The 23,392-nt window shown below is 40.7% G+C and overlaps 1 protein-coding gene across 2 annotated transcripts in view; it reads left to right on the top strand.

Moving 5' to 3' along the window:
- The window catches only part of COL9A1 (collagen type IX alpha 1 chain), a 95,002-nt gene that overhangs the window by 17,810 nt on the left and 53,800 nt on the right, over positions 1–23,392 (top strand). The window contains exons 6-18 of one of the 2 annotated variants that reach the window (XM_003121273.4): positions 6,228–6,311; positions 7,074–7,094; positions 8,455–8,529; positions 8,850–8,885; positions 8,993–9,055; positions 13,435–13,488; positions 13,753–13,788; positions 15,910–15,933; positions 16,283–16,336; positions 17,783–17,836; positions 18,747–18,779; positions 19,727–19,783; positions 21,222–21,275. In XM_003121273.4, coding sequence (XP_003121321.2) covers positions 6,228–6,311; positions 7,074–7,094; positions 8,455–8,529; positions 8,850–8,885; positions 8,993–9,055; positions 13,435–13,488; positions 13,753–13,788; positions 15,910–15,933; positions 16,283–16,336; positions 17,783–17,836; positions 18,747–18,779; positions 19,727–19,783; positions 21,222–21,275 — 645 coding nt within the window. Of the gene's footprint in view, positions 1–6,227; positions 6,312–6,705; positions 7,012–7,073; positions 7,095–8,454; positions 8,530–8,849; positions 8,886–8,992; positions 9,056–13,434; positions 13,489–13,752; positions 13,789–15,909; positions 15,934–16,282; positions 16,337–17,782; positions 17,837–18,746; positions 18,780–19,726; positions 19,784–21,221; positions 21,276–23,392 lie in introns of those variants that run through there. The other variant, XM_021089350.1, reaches the window with a different exon arrangement.

Genomic DNA, 23,392 nt, shown 5'->3' with positions numbered 1-23,392 from the left:
CCAAGCGAAGCTGTCTGGTCCTTGACTTTTGTTTGCAGGGAGTTTTTTTTTTTTTTTTTAAAGATTCAGTTTTACTTTTAGTGGTCCATCTGTTAAAATTATGTTTCTTCTTAACTTGGTCTTGTCAGGCTGTATGTTTCTACAAACTTGTACATTTCTTCTAGGTTGTCTAATTTGTAGGCATATCATGGTATTCTCTCTTTTCATTTCTATTGTTTCAATTGTAATTTTTCCACTTCCATTTCTTACTTTAACTGTGTCCTCTCTCTTTTCTTCTTGGTGAGCCTGGTTAGAGGTTTGTCAATTTTGTTTATTAAGAGGCGCTCTTAAGAGGCTACTGCAATAATTCTGCAGGCACAGTCTTGAACAAGGTGGTAGTGGTGGAGGTGGTACAAAGTGGTCATATCCTAGTATATTTTGAAGGTAAAGCAAATGAAATTTTAAGTGTAAGAGAGAAAAAAGTATCATGGATGCATCAATATTTTTGGTGTGAGTAATTGGAAATATAGAGTTTCCATTTATTGAGACATGAAAGACTGTGGGAAGAGCAGGTGTCGTGAGAATATCAGGTGTTGGTTTGGAAGATGCAGGTTTGATTAGGAGTTTGATACCTCAGTGAAGATGCTGAGTAAGTAGTTAAGTAGATAAGTTCTGGAGTTCAAGATACAAGTCCAGCTGGGAGTAGAATTCCAGGAGCTGTCAACATACATGCATTCAAAGCCATGAACCAAGATGAAATAAACAAGAGCTGAGTATAATAAAGAAGCCCTAGAACTGAGCCCTGAAACAACAAACATTAGAGCTTACTGAGGTGAGGATGATTCTGCTAAAGAGATCGATAAGAACAGCCTATGGTGCAGGTGACAGCCAGGAGATTTTTGTACTCTGAAAATTGAGGGGAAACAGAATTTCCAGCAGGCTGGAATTGTCAACTCTCTCAATGCTGTAGATGGGGCAAACAAGATGAGGACTGAGCATTAACCATTGGATTTAGAAACCAGTGGGGCTGATCTTGAGAAAAGGCCCACTGAGAGTTAGAGCCCAGTTGGCAAGGTTTTAAGAGAGAACAGAGAGGAATTGGAGGCAATAATAACTCTTTCGAGTTTTGTATGAAGGGGCGCACTAAACAGGATGGTAGCTGAAGGGGCTTATGGCATGAGGGGAGGATTATTTTTCAGTTGGCAGATAGCGCAGGATGGCTCATCATAGCTCAGAGTAATACTTTTTTTTTTTTTTTTTTTTTGGTAACACTTATTGATGTCCTATTACAGTACCTTCTTCTGACTCAAAGGACCAGTATTTATTACTACACAGATCTCCTTGATTTGCCCTTCTAAATTAAGACCACCTTCCCTCACCACTACTCTGATAGCAAAAAACTCTGATGACAATCCAGTAATACCTACTCAATAATATTCAAATTCCCTAGCTTAGGAGGTCCCATCGTGGCACAGCAGAAATGAATCTGACTAGGAACCATGAGGTTGTGGGTTTGATCCCTGGCCTCGCTCAGTGGGTTAAGGATCCGGCGTTGTTGTGAGCTGTGGTGTAGGTTGCAGATGTGGCTCGGATCTGGCATTGCTATGGCTTTGGCATAGGCCAGCAGCTACAGCTCCAATTCGACCTGTAGCCTGGGATCCTCCACATGCCACAGGTGTGGCTGTAAAAGGACAAAAAGACCAAAAACAAACAAACAAACAAAAAAACCCACAACCAACACCCCCCCCCAAATTTCTATGGGAAAAATCTGATGTCTACTCTTTGCCACAGAGAACCTTTGTGCCTTGCTTTTGTCACCTCCTCTCTTCAGAATGCTATCCTTTATCCATCCCATCTCTGCTTATGAAAACCTTAAATGCTCTTCAGGTCTCCACTTATGTATTCCACATTATGTGATTCTCTTGCTGATGACTCAACCAGAAATATACATTTATCATCTCAACAGCTGTCCTGTTTTTTTGTCAAAAGCATTTTTTTCAGATTAAAAACTACCCTACATCTTAAACATTTTTGTGTCTTCCATAGTATCTCTCTTGAGGCACATGAATGTGTTATGTAAAGATATGTTGAGTTAAAAAAAATGAGTAAATGACTGCTTTCCAGGTCAGCTAACTCCAAGTCCACTGCTTTCCCTTTTCACCATTCTGCTTCATCTTTTGATGCCATTCAGGGGAGGGAAGCCCGTTCATATTTAACCACATTCCTAGCACTGTCTGGAATTGCAAGATCTAGTCTACATAGAATTAGGGAAATTTCTGATTTTGTGGAAGTTCAGAGCCTGCTGCTCAACAACCAAGAAGCTTTACTTAGAGAGGTTCTCTTATGATGGTAGAAACCACCAATTCATCATAAACTGAAAAGAAGCAAGAGATCTGTGAATTCAAATATGTCTTTAAATCTTTGTTGCTGCTGACTAGATAAAAGGCTTAATGCAATATATATCTCTCCTGTTTCAGAATCTGTATTTGAAAATCTAGATTTTAGGCATTTTATGAAAAAATTAATCATGATTCAGCTTGCAAAATATCAAGCCTTGTGCTATATTTTAATATTGAGTCAAGTTCCATAGTTTGTCATTAGAATTCAGTCTCAGGAGAAAAAGATAGTTGTCTGCTATTTATTTATATTTAGTTCCTATGAAGGGATTGATATTTCTCAATAGCTTAGCAAACTAAGTAGAAATCACTAGTCCTATTAAAACAGTAGAGAGTTGGGGCCAAAATTCTTTGTTTTGTCAGCTGGATTCTACTCTAGCTTGGGGGATGGAATTATACCTTAGAGTCCTATTGAAAATGCTGGATGACTAATCGGCACATGTAAGGCAACTTACACTCACACAACTCAGTTTTCCCTGAAACAATGGAGAAGTATTTTATGCTGAGCAAGATGGATTGTGCTAAGCATTTTATATCCTCAATAGATTAAAAAAAAAAAACTTTTTACTTTCTGTTTTTCAACTTGTATTTTAAGTGTCACACACTGTATGCTCATTGTGAGGAGGAGAATACCTTTGGTTTCCCTAGAATGTTTCCTTAGTGCTAGGCTTATATTGGGACCTCAAACATTTTTGCCAAAAGACTAAAGTATTTGCCACATATATTTTGTCAGTGAATATTCAAAGAGAAGAATGGTTCCAGGTATGAAAATGAGGAATGTGTGGAAATCAGCATTTTAGATATATAAAAAAACTCACTTTAACCAAGGAACTCTGCCAATTTTCCTTCAAAATAATTAGCATGTAAATTGGAATTCATATTGCATGCCCCCAAACTGTTCTTATATAGATGATTATTGGCGCATAGGTTGTGTTTATGTGGAAGCACAGATGTGTCAGAAACCTCTGATGTGTGCAACACCCTGTCACAAGCCCACTTTTATTAACAGATGAGTTACATTCCAGTCCCCCATTATCCTGCACCACAACTGAGTTGTGCATAATTAAACAGTTGTACCAATTTATCCAGAGAGAATTACATTTTTGAAAAAAACAGCTTAATGAATTACTTTGCATTTGCAATAAGTAACTTTAATGAACTATCCAAACAAAGGATACAGGTTTCCTGGTTAGCTGTGTAATTAAAATTTCTCAAGGTGATTAAGGTATGAATTATTTTTGAGAATCAAAATATCACACACCTACAATGTATGCCAAGTCTGACATCAGTTCTCATAGGACTTAGTGAACAGCATTGTATGAGTGGTCTGTCTTTTTTAGTTTGAGAGTTAGGGAGGAGGAGGCAGCTTTTCTTACTCTGGTAAAATTTTATCTGGTCACTGAGGAAAAAAATCACATTTTCTATGTAAGATTTTGTCATACACATGAATTTGTCACTGCATATAGAAACAGCTGCCAGTTTTGAAAGGAACAGTAGAAATTTTGCTTCTTGTTATATTGCTATAACAAGCATGCAAATATGGAAGTTTTGAATTTTTGTGAAAGAAGTTTACGGTTTTAATTTCTAGATCCATCTTCTTTTCTATTCATCTTTTATACAAATATTCGATCACCAAATACATAGGTTACCTACTTAGAAAATCATGATTCATCCTGGAGATAGAATGTATTCTTCGGGAAGGCTGATTAGGTAGCAACAAAAGTCCTTATTTTAGTGTCAGGCACATTTGGAATGCCAGCTCTGACATTTACTACCTGTGTGACTTGCGGCGAATGACTTAACTTCTCTGAGCTCCTTTACCCATGTGTGACGACCTCCAAAAGCTGTTGGAAGCAGTACCAGGTATTTAATAGTCATTAAGAAAAAGGTTGTTCCATTTTTTTCATCTTCCTTTAAAAATGTCCACTGCAGTTTAGAAAGAACCAAAATAAAATCCCTCCCAAGCAAACAAGACTATTCTGATGAAAAATAAAGTGTTTAATTAAAGTGATTTCCTTAGCTGCAAGATACTGTGTGGTCTGAAAAGCAGTTCTTTTGGAGGATGTCAATATGCTACTGTTAAATAATTCACATCAAGAATATACAGATCAGCATAGTTTTCATACAATTTGCAGCTAACTTTCCATCTTAAAATATGTCTTTTTTTTTTTTTTTTTTTTTTTTTTTTTTTTTTTTTTTTTTTTTTTTTTTTTTTTGTTGTTTTTTTTTTTTTTTTTTTGGCGTCTGCATATGATTCCAGCTACTGAATCGACTGTAGCCACCCTCCCAAGCCCACTCATCCACCCGTCTCACCTACACCACCACCCATCGTCCCTGGCAGGCACCCCCAACTCATGTCTATCATCGTTCACTGCCCAAACCATATGTCTTGATTTAGCTGTTCATTTTCTTCTCATCCCACTTAATTCATTTTTCCAGATGCCCACGTTTCTGGAGAAAAGGCATAGTAAGGTTTAGAGAAACAATAAAAATGGAGAAAGGAGAACTCCAGGGCAGTTAGAATCATGATAGAGAAGGGCACCAATGAGGGAAGGTGAACGCTTGATGGCTTATTTTCACCCCTTTACAAAATGGAAAACCTTTTTTTTAACTTCCCCTTCCTTTATGGGTAGAGGGGAAGGACTTCCTCTTTCATCCTCTCCAAATTTGATCTTCCATCCAGTAACCTCAACTCTGGATGCTTCTGTAACAATGGGAAAAATGCATCTAACTTCATTCTAGATCTAGAAGATGGATTCATTTTGGCAGGAGGGATGGAGTGCAAATCACTGTTGGATGAGAGAAAAGAGATTACTTTATGTTACATTAGTTTACATTTAGATTACTTTCTGTTTAGATTTGGGACTTGGATACTTAACTATACATTTGCATAATGCCAGGAGAATCAACTGACCAAGAAATATGGATTTAACTAGAAAGGCTTGGTAAGGAACTTCTTCAATGAAGAGGGGCCAGCATGGCACATGGTAGTGGTGGCAGGCTTCCTGTGGGGTACATTTTTTTTTTTTTTCACTTTGTTGCCTAAGGCTTTCAGAGTCAGATCTGGCCACTCTTTCTTTCTTCTGCTTCTTTCTTGTTTTGCTCTTCTTTCTCCCTTAACACCTGCTAAAATGTAAGACGCCATCAGGATACTGCTGACTTTCAACTGCCTAGGAGTTTTATATTTCTTTAACCAATGAATAAGATTATGCAAAATGTAAATATTTTTTATTACCTTGTTTTTTCCTGAATCTTTTTTTTTTTTTTCTCATTCCCTCCACTTTCCAAGCTTCCTATTTACATTCCATGGTGAATGTCTTCTCTAGCATGCATATTCTCCCAGGATTTTCCTTTCTTTACTTTATTCCTGAATGCCACCTCTTTTGATGCCTCTGTCTTTAATATCTTCCCATGTGAGCTCTTGGCGTAAATTACTCTGTGGAGTTCAATAGACCCGGGTTCCTATCCAAACTCTGACACTTATTGGCTCATGTCTAGGACAGTTCTGTCTTGTCTCTGAGTCTCATTTTAATAGAATCTACCTCTTGAAGGTTGTGGTGAGGTGTCTAGAAATAGACAGTCAGTGCCAGTGGTTGGTTTCCTGCCTAACCTTATGCTGGAGCAATGCAGAGCTAAAGATATCTACATCCAATGATAGGAGAAACATGGGAAGGGTTTCCAACCCATTTCCACTGGAAAAATTGTATTCCGAGAACAAGAGTCCTGGTCCACTGAGATCGGCCAGTTCAAGCTGGTGATCAGACACTTAACAACTGGATTAACTTACAAACTCATCTTTCTTTTAAATGACCTGCTTCTGTTCTGAAAGGACTGTCTGTTGTCTTTGTCCAGTTTGAACTTCAGTGGATGCTGATTCATTGTGACCCACTGCGACCCAGCAGAGAAACTTGCCATGAGTTGCCAGCCAGGATTACAGTGAGTCCCTTCACCATCTGCAAAGACCACTTCCACCCAGCTTTCCTCTTTCCACCTGCCCCAACCCCCCCCACCCCCCCCCCCATTCTCTAAAGAGTCCAAGCTTTGCTGTACGGACAAGATAGATATTAAGGAAGCATGGGTCCCACTCACAGCCTGGTGGGTAGAAACCACTCCGGAGTGGGAGTGGGTGGGTGGGGGTCAGTTCTACCTTGGGTGGCTTACTGACCCTCCTTCCTCCTCTCCCAAACATCTCTCCAAGAACGCTGCTAGTCTACTCACCACCCACAGTGGCACAAAAGCCACCCGAGGAGGCTCCGAAGACAGCCAGAGGCTGCTCTGGGCAGGGTGGGGTGGAGGCAGAGCTGGCCAGAGCGGCGGCGGCGGCGGCGGCGGGGAAAGGGTTAAAGGGGACTGTTGTCATTCTATCCGTCCTCCTGCCCGAAAGCTCTCCTCCAATCCCCAGGACCCTCTCTGGGGCCATTCATAAACAGGAGGAACTTACGCCTCCCAAGCTGGGGCACCTTTGCAATCACTACTCCCGGGGGCGCTCTTTGTGGGGACAAGTACCATTGTGCCCGCGTGGCGGGTCTAGCCCGGGGATTAGCCACCCGCGGCTGGCATGGCCTGGATGGCGCGGGATAGCGGGGCCCTAGGGCTGCGACTGCTGCTATCTGGGCTCTGTTTGTGCGTGGCTCAAGTAAGTTTGTGCGCGTGTTTGACGGGTCGCCTTCTCACTGTCTCCCCATTTTTCTTCTCCAGCCCAGCCAGACCATCGACCAGGTAAGCTGGGGGCGAGAACCACTGGCATTTTCCAAGCGCTCACAGGGCAAGGTGGGGGCTCAGCCGTCGGGAGAGCAGCGGGGAAGGCAATGAGCATCTCCCAGGCTGCGGAATCCGGTGCAACTTCCAGGCTGTAACACCTGCAGGGCGCAAGGTCGGAGGCTGGGGCCCTAGGTGACCCCTTTATCTGGGAAAGGGCGCCCCCTCCCCCACCAGGCCCCACACTGCAGGCTCGAGCCACTGAGGCCAGCGGAGGCTGGGGTTTAATTTTCAGGCTGGCTACTCCTCCCCTCCCCCTCTCCTGGTGAGGTCTAGGGCTGGCCCGGCAGGAGAAGCAGGATTCTGGAGATGCCACCAACCTCGCGTTCCGCCCGTGGTGCCCGCTACTCTAGGTAGACCCCGCAGTCCCGGGCTCGCCTCCAAACCAGCAGCTTCCCCGAGGCTCGGCATCTGCTCCCTCCGCGCGGGAGGGGACCCGGCAGGGGCGGAGGAGCCCAGAGCAGTTTGAGGTTTCGCTTAACAAAGACCCCATTGTAACCTGTCTGGTCGCCAGAGTTTAGGAAAACAAAGTTTTCCTTGATGAAAGAAGGTTTTTTTTTTTTACCCTTTCTTTCCTTTTTTAAATTCAGAAGAGAAAGAAGTCCCACATTCCCTAAGCAACGTGTCCAGACTATTTCAGATGTCAACCTTCCCTCTAGCACCATCAAAGCTTAGCTGTTTACAACCGATAAAAGGGGTCACACCCTAGGGTCAGTCTGAAATGTGGTGTATTTTTGAAGCGAGGAGCACAGACCTGCTGCAAGAGAGTGTCAATGCTGGCAGGTCTGAAAGGAGGCCAGGCCTTCCTGGGTTTCACTACTTAGCTGCTCCATCCTCTCCGTCTTTCTCTTAAGAGGATTCCCCCCAGCTTTTTACTGAGCAACGACATATCTACAAAATGATACTGTAATTGATCTGGGATGGAGCTCCTCCATTTCAAGTTGTTCCATTTTGGCCAAAACACTGACCTGCAATTACCTGTTAAATAGAAGTGGTCACCATCTTCATGATTGAACCTCTTGCAAAGAAGGCCCTCTCTCCCTCACAACTCCCCTTTGGTTGAATGCTCTCTGGAGGTGAGGACCCCACCCTGGGGGCCTAGATTCTGCTCTAACCACACTGTCAGCCTCATTCAGAAAGTTGCGGAGCCAAAGATGCGTGCGTTCACTTGGAAGGCTGACCCATGTGTATTACACTGGGGCAGCATCTTTACAGAGGACAGTGTCTCAACCGGGTAAAAGTGGGGGTCTCGGGCCCAGGTGCCCAGTTTCGCGTCTTTGCCCCCACGTGCTCCACTAACCTGTGTGCCCTGTTTTGTCAGAGGGGCCCCCCAGGTGAGCAGGGTCCTCCTGGGCCACCGGGCCCTCCTGGAGTCCCTGGCATCGACGGTATTGACGTAAGTTTCCATCTTCAGCTCCTGTCCTTTCCTACCCTTTCCCCAGCGGCTCCCGTGGGTTCTTAGAGAGGGCCCGAAGCCCTCCACGCAAAGGCGGGATTGGACATGGGTGAGGATTGGGGTTGCGACCTAGAAGCCTGGAGATTTTCTTAAGGAGAGGGTCAATGCACCCTGTTGCCCCGTTTGGTAGCCGACCTCCACCATTTAGCTTCCGCGACCCAATCCCGTATTGTAAGGGGACCACACGTGGGATTCTGCCCGCAGGGTCCCCAGCGCCCCCCCACTCACAGACTGTTCTGCCTTCCCTTCTACCCCTCCAGGGTGACCGAGGTCCGAAGGGTCCCCCAGGCCCCCCGGTAAGTTGATCTGTGAGTTTACTCACCACTTCCTTCCTTTCGGGTCAGTTCGCAGCCACATGCATCCTAAGAGTTTCAACTTTCCACCTTTTCCTCTCCCTGCTCAGGGTCCCCCAGGAGAACCGGGAAAGCCAGGAGTTCCCGGCAAGCCTGGCACGCCGGGCGCCGACGTGAGTAGCCGCCGTGCGTGCCTGCGTGCCTGCGTGCGTGCCTGCGTGCGAGCGAGCGAGCGAGACAGAGACAGAGACAGACAGAGACAGACAGAGACAGACAGACAGAAACAGACAGAGACAGACAGAGACATCGAGACCAGAAGGGCTACTGGCTGTAGTCCAAGGGTTATGGACCGGAAGAACTTGGTCTGGTGTGCCTGGCTTGTCACAGAGGCCGCAGTTTCTGCACAGGGGTCTTAGAGAACAGAGGTACCTCGCAGTTACCTGGGGAGAGCAAGCAGCGCGGGCATTTCCTCCTCTCAGAAAACAGCCACAGGTACCTGGTTCCTGCCTCCTGCCTCTGAACATCCACTCCCCCTCCCCCTGTCTCATGCACAGGAGTACTGAGGGAGGAGGAACGGGACTGGCCTTGCCAGGGCTTTGCAGCAAGCCATCATTGCTCTTGCTCCTTCACTGCTGCTCCCTAGATGACTTTAGAAAAAGAACCTGCGGGCGGGGATGGAGGCAGAGTGCTCCTATTTCCCAAGGAAGAGAAAAAGGAGAGATGTGCTGGAGGGGAGAGTCTGAAGTGAGGGGGATTGTTCAGGGGCAGAGCAGGGATAGGGGAAATGGTCAGAACAGGTGGAATGGAAAATTCAAAAGTAGTTTTCTCTCATTCCATAGTGTTTTCTAGGCTGGATCACTGATAGGGGTAATCTGACTAGGGTTTCTTGAAGGCTGGGAACCAGCAGCCTTCCCCCAACTTACTCAGCAGTAGGACACCCTCCTCCCTCCATCCGGGAACTTCCATATGCCATGGGTGAGGCCAAAAAAAATAAAAGGAAATGAAAAAAATTGGTTAATCAGATGTTGTTTGGAAAAATCTGAAAGAAACTTGGCTTCAAGGTAATTACCTTAAATTAAGTGATTTTTTTTTGACGGAAAAGGTAAAAGAGTCGTGGCATCTAGTCTTGAAGGATTATGCCTTGAGTCTCATGAGCTGAATGGTTGGAATGCTGGAAGGAAATTGCTGTTGAGAGCTGCTGTGCTCTGCCAAACAGCAGTGTGAAACTTTAGAACACAGCCGGTTTTAATATCATCCCGTATAGAACTGTCTTCATAAACATTCATATGAAAGCAATTCTTTCTGCCACTGGCAATATTTTCCTCTGTCATTTCTGTGATGATAAGAATGATTGCAAATTGGAGTTGTGTGTGTGTGTCTGTAAATGTAAACGTGGGAGATTTTATATATAAACTGATACAACTTTAGTTTGACTCTTTTTCCTTATAGATGCATAAAATTAAAGAAGTCAGAGCTTGTTTATAAGCTCTGCACCAAAGGACAACTGCGCAGTTATCATTAATAGCCTATATATTCTTATAGGCACTATTTGTTGTGACATGCTTAGTGAGCTCTGCAAAGCAGTATGTTTTAATTCTTATAGCATCCATCCAAGATATGTAGAAGAGGAATTATAATTAAGTATAGGAGTTATAGTTAAACCACACTACTTTTATAGGAAAGTGGTTAGAACATTTTTTGAACGTATACAATTGTTATTTCTAGTAGATGTTATATGATTAGGGTAGTGCATAATAAAGAAACTATCAGTGTAAGTGGAAATAGGCATCTAAGAAATGTAAGGGGGTGTGAAGCATAGTGCCTGTGGTTAACATCTAAATTTTTTGCTTGTTTGTTTATTTGTAGACCCCTTTCTGTTTGGGTTTTAAGCTCACAGAGGGCAGGAAATGTCACTTCATGTGAATTCTTCACAGCATCAAAGATAGTCTGACCAGAGTTCCCTTGTGGTGCAGAGGGTTAAGAATCCAGCATTGTCACTGCTGCAGCTTGGGTTACTACTGTGGCATGGGTTTGATCCCTGGCCAGGGATCTTCCACATGCTGCAGGCATGGTCAAAAAAAAAAAAAAAAAAAAAAGGATGGTTTGACCACATACCAATAATGAGAAATATAAGAACAGCTAACATTTATTCAAGGTCGGGAGTTCCCATTGTGGCGCAGTGGTTAACGAATCCGACTAGGAACCATGAGGTTGCATGTTCGGTCCCTGGCCTTGCTCAGTGGGTTAAGGATCCGGCATTGCCGTGAGCTGTGGTGTAGGTCGCAGATGCGGCTCGGATCCTGCATTGCTGTGGCTCAGGCGTAGGCCTGCAGTTACAGCTCCAATTAGACCCCTAGCTTGGGCTGCTGGAGCGGCCCAAGAAATGGCAAAAAAAAGACAAAAAAAAAAAAAAAAAACCAACCAAAAAAACCCACACATTTATTCAAGGTCTGGTCTGCCAGGCACTGTTGTAAACACTTTCTGTGTAATATTTCATTTAATCTTCAAAATTACCATATGAAGTAGATATTAGTATTGCACCTATTTTCCAGATTAGGAAACTGAGCCACTATATGGTTGAGCAACTTGCCTGTGGTTGCAATGAATTAAGTGGCAGAGTTGGGATTTTAACTAAAAGTAAAGATGATGTGGAGGGACAAGTGTGAAACCCCTCCACCTAACAAGCTAGGCCAAATTAGTTTATTCAGAAGTCCAGTCTTGAGTGTGTGTTAGATGTGGGGCTGTGTGCTAGGATTGTAATGGACACACAGTCCTTATCCTCATGGAGCTTGTGCTTTTCTACATGGCTATTTCATAACAGAGTTTGCTGGATCATCTGACATTAGAATGTATTTTCATTAACTCAGAGAGCCTCCTTGTGATTAGACATAATTAATCATGCCTAATGGAAGATAGTTGAAGGAAGTGACTGGAAGCAACCTCTAGGTTACCCAGCCTTCCTGCTTCATTATTATGCTGCTGAAGTTCTACCACATATAGTAGCTACTGTCCTCCAATCTTGTCATTTATTACCATCACCAGTTAAAGATGGTTAGGTGGCCAGGGTTGATCTTGGAGGGTAGATGCATGAAGAGGGAACTAGAGATCCCATTAGTCAAACATGCCCTGAGGTTTATAAAACCTATGCACCATATGTGTTTCCTGAGTGTACTCCTGGAGGTATGGCTTGTTTGCTGAAATAGAAAAGTCAACATTCCATTACCATAGGTGTTTAGCAACTAAGATGTTGGGGCTTGTTTCCAGGGAGAATGAAAATCAAAGATGGGCTGTCAAAAATTCTTCTGTATGTGTTTAATAATTCTATTTTTGGGTACATTTCTGATAATTAACATTTTACTGTTAATTGTTAATGGTGGCCAGTGACCACTGATTCTGTATAAGTTACATGAATGCATTTTATTCATATTTATGCAGACCATGCTAGATCAAGTATGGATTTTGATAATTCATTTTTAAGTAAGGGCTTTCATATTTTCGAAGAATCCTTCCCTTGATTATATCATTTTAGTCTTTTTCAAAACTTTGGTGACAGGTTTTATAAGATACTCATATATGCATGCATATATGTACATGTACAGATCTGTATGTATATACCTACAGATTCACATACACATATTTGGCAGGGTATAATTTCAAGATTACACTATAAATGACAACATCTAAAAGTAAAGAAAAAATTAAAAAAGATAAAAATGCATCTTCACCAAATGTGGAATCATGTTAGTATTATCATGCTTTGATATCTATTTTATATTGAGGAAGTTGGTAAAATAAGTGCTGGTATGGAAAATGACAGTGTTTGTAAGTTATACTTTAATAACTGCTTCAGCATCACATGTGATGGTTATGTATATGTTTTACAGTAATTAACTGAAATACTGAGTGGCACACATGAAAATGAATACTTAATTATAGCTATTTCAGTAAGGGAGATAACTCAGAAACATGTATGCTCTCAATCGATTCAACTTTAAAAGTTAACGTGCTTCTATATGCAGTTTCCATTGCTAGAAGATGGCTATAGAGCTTTAGGTAGCCATAAGGCAATAATGAGATTGATTAGTTTTAATTCCTATTGAAGGAACATTTTAAATCTCAAGACATTTCTAGAGAGCTACAGAGACATACAGTATTTTTGTTTTATAAATGAAGTAAAGGAGGTACATAAATATGGCTAAAAGGCAGAACCAAGACCTTTTGTCCCATTAGACTTATCTATTAGAACACTGTAATTATTATTGCACATTTTCAAAGCAGAGACAAAAATGCTAAATTATTGAACCCTATGATAAACAATGCCTTTAGCTGGAAGTTAGGAATATGATAAAATGTATCAATAGAAAGTAACTAATGGGCAGATCTCATGTTAAACATTACCTTTGAGTAAGAATGTAGAAAGGTATTTCTTTGTAAGTATCTGCATCATACACCAGTAACCATCCTATACCTAATTAATAAATAAAATGGGGTTATCCATTAGTGGTTTGCCTAAGGATGCTGTGGAAGTTCTAATATCATCTTGCTTTGTTAGGGATTAACAGGACCTGATGGATCCCCTGGCTCTGTTGGACCAAGAGGACAAAAAGTAAGTTAGCTACCTGGTATTAACCACTGGTATTAATTAAATACTGAAGTATAATTCTATTGTAGTGTTTTCAAATCAACTAACAGATTTGTTGTGAAGTAGCTGTAATACACTTGTTCAACTATAATCATGTTTTGGTTGAATTCAGTTACACAAAAAACACTGAGATGGAGTGTTTTAATGATTTCAATATTTATGAAGTTTGCAAATTTACAACATTCATGCTACTAAAGCTAAGTACAATGGAGCTATGTTTATTTTTAGGGAGAACCTGGTGCACCGGGACCTCGTGGATTCCCAGTAAGTAAATGTAAACAATATGACTGATAATCTCCCATCTTTAGGTAAAATTCTGCGTTGTAAAATTTCTCAGTGTAGTTTTCTATATAGTACACATCACAAAGGAGATTATGATTCTTCTGGTATGATAAGCTTTCTGAGTCTGAATGGAAAAATTTGAATGTACGGAGTAAAATATGTACCTCTGTTTGCGGGTATCTGGATAGACAACTCCCTCTCTGCCCCCATTGGTGGAAATATTTCTTGCATAACAATAGCGCATCTAAATATTCAGTGTTTAGACCTTGGCATCACACCCCTTTCTTCACAAACTGATTTCATCTCTAATAAAACATTGGCCATCAGTTGCTATCACCCACCTTGATCCCTGGCTAGGCTTTTCCTACATTGTACAATCCAGCTGACTTATTTCTATGTATAACAGAACTAGGTTCCCAGGCTGCTATTTTTCTCTGTTTTGCTCTTCATTCCTCTTTTGTTCTTGTCATTAATCTGTATTTTTCCTCCTTGTTTTCTATTTGCCCTGCTTTCTTTGCTGTATTTCAGGGTTTGTCAACTTTTCCATAATAAGCCTATTTTCAGAAGTGAATAGCTTGCTGGCCTTTCTTCCATATTTTCAACTAAGAGGTCAAGATCCTCTAGGGATGCCTTTTAAAAAAAGGTAGTGAAATGCTCAAACTTCTAGTTCTCTCATAATGAAATAACTTATTGATTATGTGGGTGTTTTCAAGCATAACAGTTATTTCCCAAATTGATCTAGATATTAAAATGTTCAAATAGGAGCAATTTTTCAAAGATGGTCGTAAAAAATCCCCACTTATCATGGGAAATTCATGCTTGTTGCAGCTGCCTAAATCACTAGATATAATATTGTTGTCAGAGTGTGTGTATTGATTCCACTGGATGCTTCAAATAAGGATATCTTAGAAAAGGAAGTCTGGAAGCACAAGCTAAGAGGAATATGGTATGAGAGACAGTTGGGAATAAAAGGGATTCCAGCCAACATAGGAGAGAAAGAGTAATGAGGAAACCCAAGGCAGGGAGGCTGACCTTGGAAAAGAAAGAGACAAGTGGGGAGCTCTAGGTACCTCAGGCTCAGCTGTGTTAAGTTCGGCAAGCATAGAGTTAGAGGTCATTACACACTATGTCCTGTGCTTGGCATTGAGCCTAGGAGGATGCATGAGGTGAGGTTTCAATCATTGATTACACGAGGAATTACACACAGTGTTACTTAAGAGATAAAATGTGAAGGAGTGGGAGACAGGATGACTAGATTTAAAATGAAATTCAGGATACCATTGGAGGTCATTTCAGGAATGGCACTATTTCATTTTTAATATCTATTGGCTTTAGGGTCTGAACATATAGCCCTTCCTGTCAAGGAGTTTGTTTCTAACTTTTTTTTCTCCCCAGCCTCTCTGTGCTAAATGTTTGTTTGGGGGACTTCCAAATATCACATTAGAAATTGTAAAGCAGGCTTATATTGCTTTTAATGTAGATTTCTTATAAAATGAGACAAATGATACCACTTATGTGTGGAATCTAAAACATGATACAAATGAACTTATTTGCAAAACAGAGACAAACTCACAGACATGGAAAACAAATTTGTGGTTACCCAAGAAGAAAGAGGGAGGAAGGGATAAATTAGGAGTTTGGGATTGACAGATATACACTACTGGATATAAAATGGATAAACAACAAGGTCCTATTGAATAGCACAGGAAACTGTATTCAACATCTTGTAATAAACCATAATGGAAAGGAATATGAAAAAATCTGGTTGTGATGTGCCTCCTTTTGAGTGATGGTAGGTTCTCCTGAGGGCAAGTGTGGATGATTACTTTACTCTGGTTTTCTTTTTTAAAAAGTTTGGAAAAAAATAGTACTGGTTAGCTTAGACATCAAAAGAATATTTGAGGAGCTGAAGCAAGCTTCTTCTTCCTTTGGAAGTAGAGCCATGTTTGCTTTTCTTTATCCAGTCCTTTCTCTTCAGGATGAACATCTTATATTTATTTAGTGATAGATTTTATAGTTTATTTTTGAATGAGTTATTTCTGTGTCTGTATTTACACTGAGTATGGGTCATGTATCATAACAACTTTTATTTGAATCTTTTAGGGTCGTGGTATTCCTGGACCTCCTGTAAGTATTATTTCTTGGTTTCTTTTTACATAGTCTATAAAAGTGGCCTATCTTTCAGATCTTAGCCTTGCTCCCCAGCTAACCCTCTTCCCAGTGGTGTTTGGAGAGTCCTGCCTGAATCATCTTAGATGGTTGCTGTGACAGCACCCTATTCTGCTAAAAATATTTTATTAATTTGAGAAATTTCTGTTAATTCAAGAAATTTCCAATTTAAGTAATTAAAACTTGATTAAATGAGTTGTTTTCTCATTGGAAACCAAAGCTAGCACAGACGCATGGTTCTAAGTTGTTCATAACATTTGTAAAAACATTCACAAATCACCGTGTCTCTTTAATTTGTTGACTTTAGGGTCCTCCAGGGGGGGCAGGACTTCCGGGAGAGCTTGGCCGTGTTGGACCAATTGTGAGTACTGCACACAGCACATTGATAGTAGACATTTGCTGATTAGGGTAGGAAAATTTTCCTGTGTGTTTTTCTCTGCAAATCTAAAAAATGGCAGATGAATTGCATTCTTGTTTATAATATTGATGGGAGGAGTTCCTGTGGTGGCGCAGTGGTTAACGAATCCGACTAGGAACCATGAGGTTGCGGGTTCGGTCCCTGCCCTTGCTCACTGGGTTAACGATCCGGCGTTGCCGTGAGCTGTGGTGTAGGTTGCAGACGCGGCTCAGATCCTGCGTTGCTGTGGCTCTGGCGTAGGCCGGTGGCTACAGCTCCGATTCGACCCCTAGCCTGGGAACCTCCATATGCTGCTGGAGCGGCCCAAGAAATAGCAAAAAAAAAGACAAAAAAAAAAAAAAATATATATATATATAATATTGATGGGAGCCAGGGATAATAGTGCTACCTCATTTTTGTAAAGTGATTTTATCTTTTTCCCCAAAATTCTTCAGCTAAACTTTTCTTCCCAACTTCTAGAAATATTGACCAAATTGAGGAGTGTCACCTTCATTTTACAGACTCTCAGCCAGGATTGGGGTCCAGTGTCTTTTGTATTAGACTCTTTGCATGAAATGAAGTGAATAGTCTAAAATTATTACCATGCACGTTTATGCTAGAATCATAAAATTATAATTGAACCCACAGAACTTAACTTTAGTCAATAAAATGCTCAACTTCATGGAAGAAATTGCTATAGTAAGAGCTTGGTGTTAATATTCTATAATTACTCCAAAAAATGTTGATGTCATCATGTTATCTAAAGGATAGATAATAATAAATTCATTGAGAGTCAGAGCCAGTATTATATACCTTACTTTGCTTCTCTGTTGATGCTTCTGTTTGACAAGTTTATTTGCTGAACAAATGAATGAATAAATATGAAATGATTGTAAAATTGATTGTAAGATGCTTTTGACTTCTTCTGAGAGAAAGTTAAGAAGGAAGACATACCAGGAGGAATCTTTGGATATATGGCTGATTGGAATCTATTTTCACCTGAGTGGCTCATTTGAACTTAGCCATCTCTGATCTTCTGTGCCACTTGCAAGAGAGTACAGTGACTGAGTAATAGTGTCACCATGAAGAGCCCAAGGATGTCTGGCGCTGCAGAGATTGCCTTCCCTTTCTTGGCTGCATGCTGGTGCCAGTGCTCCTTGCCAGATGTTAGCTGAACTGCAGCAGACCAGACTTTTTTTCCCCAAGTCTCCCTCTGCCTTGTTTTATTACTTTGGTGATGAGACTGAAACTCCTTTATTCTTCTGGTTTTGAGGAGTTAATTGGATTTTGGTGGCAGGTTCATGCAGGCTGAGCTCTGTAGGCTTTCTCGGAAGGTCATGCCTCACCAGTTTTATGTGCTGTGTTTTGACACGTGTATAACCCCTGTGTCACAATTCTCAAATAACTTAGGGCGACCCTGGGAGAAGAGGACCACCTGGCCCCCCTGGCCCCCCGGGACCCAGCGTAAGTTATTTCGAGCTTGAATTTCTCTGCATCTGAGAATTGGGGTTAAAGAAACCTAAGTACCCAAAATGGAAATACCTTTAAAGTAAGTCATTGTCCTAAAATTCCAAAATGGCTACTTTTTTTTTTTTCCACTCATTCAGAGCAATGGTCTTTTTAGGCCTGAAAGTAGAGGAATCACAATGATTTAAAAGATGGTTCACACAGAATGTTTTACTCTTTATATTTGCAGTCTTTTGAGGCTTGTGATTTCTCAAAACTCAAAACCTGGATATATAAAAGGGAATTTTTTCAGAGGAACTTGTTTTTACAAAGGATTTACATAGTAAGCAGTTTTAAAAATGAGGTTAATTAGGAGATAAAACATATTTTAAATTTGTGATTCAGAGTATTTTCTATTCTGCCTCTCATTTTGTTTTCCTTCAAAATCTCTGAAAAATATTAATCTACTGCAATTTAGGGTTCTCTAAATGAAATAGCCCCTAGGAATTCCCATCATGGCTCAGAGGTAATGAACCCGACTAGGATCCATAAGGATGTGGGTTTGATCTCTGGCCTCACTCAGTGGGTTAAGGATCCGGCATTGCCGGGAGCTGTGGTTGCTGTAAGCTGTGTTGTAGGTTGCAGATGCGGCTTGGATCCCTTGTTGCTATGGTGTAGGCCAGCAGCTACAGCTCTGATTTGACCTGTAGCCTAGGAACTTCCATATGCTGCAAGTGCGGCCCTAAAAAAAAAAAAAAGAGTAGCCCCATGAGTCAAGTTTTTAGAATAGTAGCATATTATATGCTATTTGTTCCTTGCATTTATTGAACAAATACATTTATTGTATTTTTGTCCAGTGAGCTTTATTAGTAGGTTTGTATTAAACATTTAACTATATTCTTAACTTTTAATATTTTCTTTACTCCAGGGAACAATTGGCTTTCATGATGGAGATCCATTGGTAAGATGTTCTCTTTTGAAAAAAATATAGTTTTAAGTCAAAGACCATGAATTCTCTTTAAAAGATGAATTTTCTTTAAAATGATCTTGCTGGAATATGTTGTATTTCTGTATTTTACTTTACTGAGATGGCAGAGTGGTCTGTAGGACTAGTGGACTGGTCACTTGTATATACTCAGACTAACCAGTTTTCCTTATGTAATATCTCTCTTTCTTTAATCTTTACCTTATGACTAAGACATGCTTTTCACCAGAGCAGCCCAACGTTAGAAGAAGTTAAACAATCCCCTCTGAGACTTGTTTTACTTATAGATTAGTATTCCAATGATGTTGGAAAACTGCACTAAATGCAATTTTGGCCCATTTGTTGAGGGGATGTGAACTTCAGGACAGAGCTGTTCAAGGGGGGAGGTGTGTGGGGGACAAGGGTCAGGTCCGGGTACAATGGCCTATTTGCAAACATTTTACTTCTTTAGTAAATTAAATCTGAAGTAAAAATGGCAAAATATTAACATTCATTAACTTTGGATGGTAGATACATGGGAAAAGAGTTTGTAATATTCTCTATACTATTATGGAAGCTAGGAATATTTCTGAGTTTAAAAATAAAATAGTAGTGTGGTGCAGTAGGTTAAGAATCCAACTACAGAGGCTCAGGATGCTGCAGAGGCTTGGGTTTGATCTCCAGCCCAGTGTAGTGGGTTAAAGGATCCAGTGTTGCCACAGCTGTGGCATAGGTGGCAGCTGCGGCTCAGATTCAATCCCTGGCCCAGGAGCTTCCATATGCTGCAGTTGTGGCCATAAAAAAATAATAATAATTTAAAAAGAAAGGAGTAGTCAAAGTTATTTAATGAATATAATTGCATTCTGCCGTTGGAATCCCTAAAAATGTACCCTTTTGTTGTAAAGTTGAGGCTCTAGTTTATTCTTTCTCTTTCTCTTTGGCAGTGTCCCAATTCCTGCCCACCAGGTCGCTCTGGATATCCAGGCCTGCCAGGCATGAGGGTAAGAGAATAATTGTAGTGCTATAATTTATTTTCAAGAGTATTATCCATGGGAAAAATGGAGCCTTTTCCTGAAGCACTGGCCTTCCTTGTTTAGAGGCCCCACTTTGGTGGGTTGGGGGAGTCTGCATTCACTTATTCTGTGGCTTGGTCTCTGGTCCTTATTCAGTTCTAGAAATTCCTGCTGGTGTCCCAACAGGTGGTCCTACCAGGACACAGATGCTTGAATATACAGCACCTCTGATGCTCAGGGAAGAAATACCAATGACATGCATTGGATTGAGAGACCCTAGAATACCAAATGATGGTTCAGAAGTTTGTTCCAGCTGTGACAGACGGGGTCAGGGATTGTGCACACTATGTATTTGAAACTGTTTAGGGTAGAAAGGAAATTCGAAAAACTACAAAACAGACAAGAAAAGAGACTTTCCAGAAATGTTTTTCTCTTACTCTGCCATCATAGTTACTTCAAAATTGGTCATAATAATAAAGAAATAAGTACCAAATGCTGAGGTTAAGTGACTTTCTCTTTCTAGTCTATGAGTCTGAAGTGATTTTGAAAATTCTAGACCAGGGAAGTTCTCCCAAGATCCAAAAGGCTCCGAGGCACTGGGTGTCCATTGATGGCTTTCTCTGAAGTTACCTTTGGCAGGTTCCCACAACTGCAGAAGATTTGGGCCTAGATCAGTATCTTGTTTTTCACAAAGATTTGTACTCTTAGAACAAGAAAGGCTTTGAGGGTGAAAGTTCTTAAGAACTTAAATTTTGGAATGTTTATTTCACATTTGCCTCATGCTACTGCCTGAAGCACACATATGCTTAGAACAGGTGGCTTGACAATGAAAGACGAGGATTTTTTTCTCATGCTTTGCAACTTTCACTGACTGCCATTTATGGCTTTCCATTTGCACCTAAATTGTGTGCAAGAAGAGGCAGAAACCTGTGCCTCAGAGGAAGCCTTTCTTCTGCCTCTAGGAAGGAGATGGGTATAGAGGAAGAAGAGTGTTTTCAGAACAGCCTCCAGAGAGCAGGGCCAGGTCAGCTCTCAGCTCTGGAGAGCAAGTTACTGATGCTGGACAAGACTTCATGCTCTTAACCCAACTGTGAGAGGAAGTGGGGAAGGAGGGATCTAGGGACCAGAAGGCAATGAATCATTACCAAGTCAATGAACTAGGTAATGGGGTGTTTATTATTCTAGAACAGTGTTTTTCTAATAATGAAATCAATATATTTATTATATACAGTGGCCATGAAATACACATGGTGCTATCAAGGTCTTCTAAGGCTGTCATTTCTTTGTGACGTAACCTTTCTCTTAGCAGCACATTGACAGATTTAGGGGAGCAAGTTCACTTTATGAGCCTTCTGCCCACTTTCTGTGCCAAACTCAACATATTAATTAATTTATTTATCTATTTACTTATTTTTGCATTTGTTAGGGTCATAAAGGGGCTAAAGGAGAGGTTGGTGAACCTGGAAGACAAGGTCACAAGGTAAGGACAGGAATATTTAGTACATTTTGACTCTGAGGTGTGATCCTTTTTATTATAAGGAATTAAAAGGAATAATAAATCATGATATTTCACTCTTCCTTTTCCAATGGCAATTGACAAGTTCTGTAGATACATAAATATTCCGACAAAGCATCATATCTAACATTGTTCAATTACCAAAAAAACCCCAAAACAAAGAAAGCACCACACATTTTCATTACCCCTTGCTTTCCTTTTCAAATCAATCACACTCAGCTCTTTTCCTGATGCTTTTCGTAGTTAAATGTTATTCAAGCTAGTCTTTCCACTCCACTAAACAAAATTTTATGACAAGTGTAAAATTTTATGGCAAGTGTTGCTGAGACTAGCAAACAGAGAAGTTGGTAATTGGTTTATAGCTTCTCGTCTTAAGTTCTGACATAATTTATCTGTTTATTTCTTATCTCATTTTGAAATATCTTAGATTTTGAGTAATTTGGAAGTTAGCAATAGCATTAACATTATTATCTGGGTGGAAATTTTAAATCCACAGTATAATTGGCAATGGGAATGGCATGTCCTACAGAAAAACCAAGACTGAAATTAAAACTCAGGTGACCTATTTGCTCTTTTTAATCCAGTAGGATGAAATTGCTTTAGAGTAACTAAGGATTTGACTTCTTATGTAGTAGAATTTTTGTCCATGTTAATTCCATAATATTTTGTAGTCAACCTGTTCTTATTAGTGCAGTACCTCTAGACTTTGTCAAATATGTCTTCCTACATATTTTATTTTCTACACTTTTATTGGGTGGCAGAAGATTAGTCTTTTTCTTTTGAAGTTAAGAGCTTGAGAGGCAATTTATTAATACCTTCAGTCATTAATATTCTTGAACTCCTTAGGTAAATCTGTTGAAAAATCTCAGATGAGGATAAATAAGCCAATTTCCTATACCTTATTACAGTATGAGCATTCATTAAATTTTTTTTTTTTTTATTATTTTGGTTCTGCTTAGTTAAGGCACTTTATTTACCTGGCATAAATAAACAGCTGGGTTCTTGATGTAAAATTATAGAAAACAGAAAAAAATCAAGTACTATGGAAATTTCTCTGTGCTCCCATTCCTTCATTGAATTATGTATTTTTTTTAAATTTAAAAATTTTTAATATTTTGTCTTTCTAGGGCTGCACCCGTGGCACATGGAGGTTCCCAGGCTAAGGGGCAAATCGGAGCTGTAGCTGATGGCCTTCGCCACAGCAATGTGGAATCCAAGCTGTGTCTGCAACCTGCACCACAGCTCATGGCAACGCCGGATCCTTAACCAACTGAGCAAGGCCAGGGATCGAACCTGAGTCCTCATGGATACTAGTCAGTACATTTCTGCCGAGCCACAATGGGAACTCCCCTTCATTGAATTTTAAAATCTGTCATTTATAAAATTCAACAGGGAGTTTCCCATGTGGCTCAGTGGTAATGAACCTGACTAGTATCCAAGAGGATGCGGGTTTGAATGCTGGCTCTGCTCAGTAGATGAAGGATACGGTGTTGATGTGAGCTGCGATGTAGGTTGCAGATGTGGCTCGGATCTGGCATTGCTGTGGCTGTGGTGTAGGCCAACACCTGCAGCTCTGATTTGAACCCTAGACTGTGAACTTCCAAATGCTGTAGCCCTAACCCCCACCCCCCCAAAAAAAAGACCCAAATATTATTAAATACGTCCTATATGCCAGCGTTTATTCTAAGGGCTAAGGGAAAAGAGGTGAAAAAAATATGTCAATGTGGCTAAATTAAGTATGACATATCCATATAATAGAATATCATCTAATTGCAGAAATGGATGGTAAGAATATTAAATTACACCAAAAGATATTTGTGAAGAAATGCATAGTAAAGCAGATATAGTAGACCTCTGTTATTTTTGATGTCCTTTATCCCTTCTATTTTGGTTGGGTGACCCCTTTTTTTTTCCTTTTTTTTTTATTACTCAAATGGATTTATCATATCTGTAGTTGTATAATGATCATAACAATCTGATTTCACAGGATTTCCATCCCACAGCCCAGGCACATCCCCCCACCCCCTAAATTGTCTCCTCAGGAGACCATAAGTTTTTCAATGTCTGTGAGCCAGCATCTG

This window comes from Sus scrofa, chromosome 1 (genome assembly GCF_000003025.6).
Source record: "Sus scrofa isolate TJ Tabasco breed Duroc chromosome 1, Sscrofa11.1, whole genome shotgun sequence".
Taxonomy (NCBI): domain Eukaryota; kingdom Metazoa; phylum Chordata; class Mammalia; order Artiodactyla; family Suidae; genus Sus; species Sus scrofa.
This window is presented reverse-complemented; position numbering and strand designations above follow the sequence as displayed.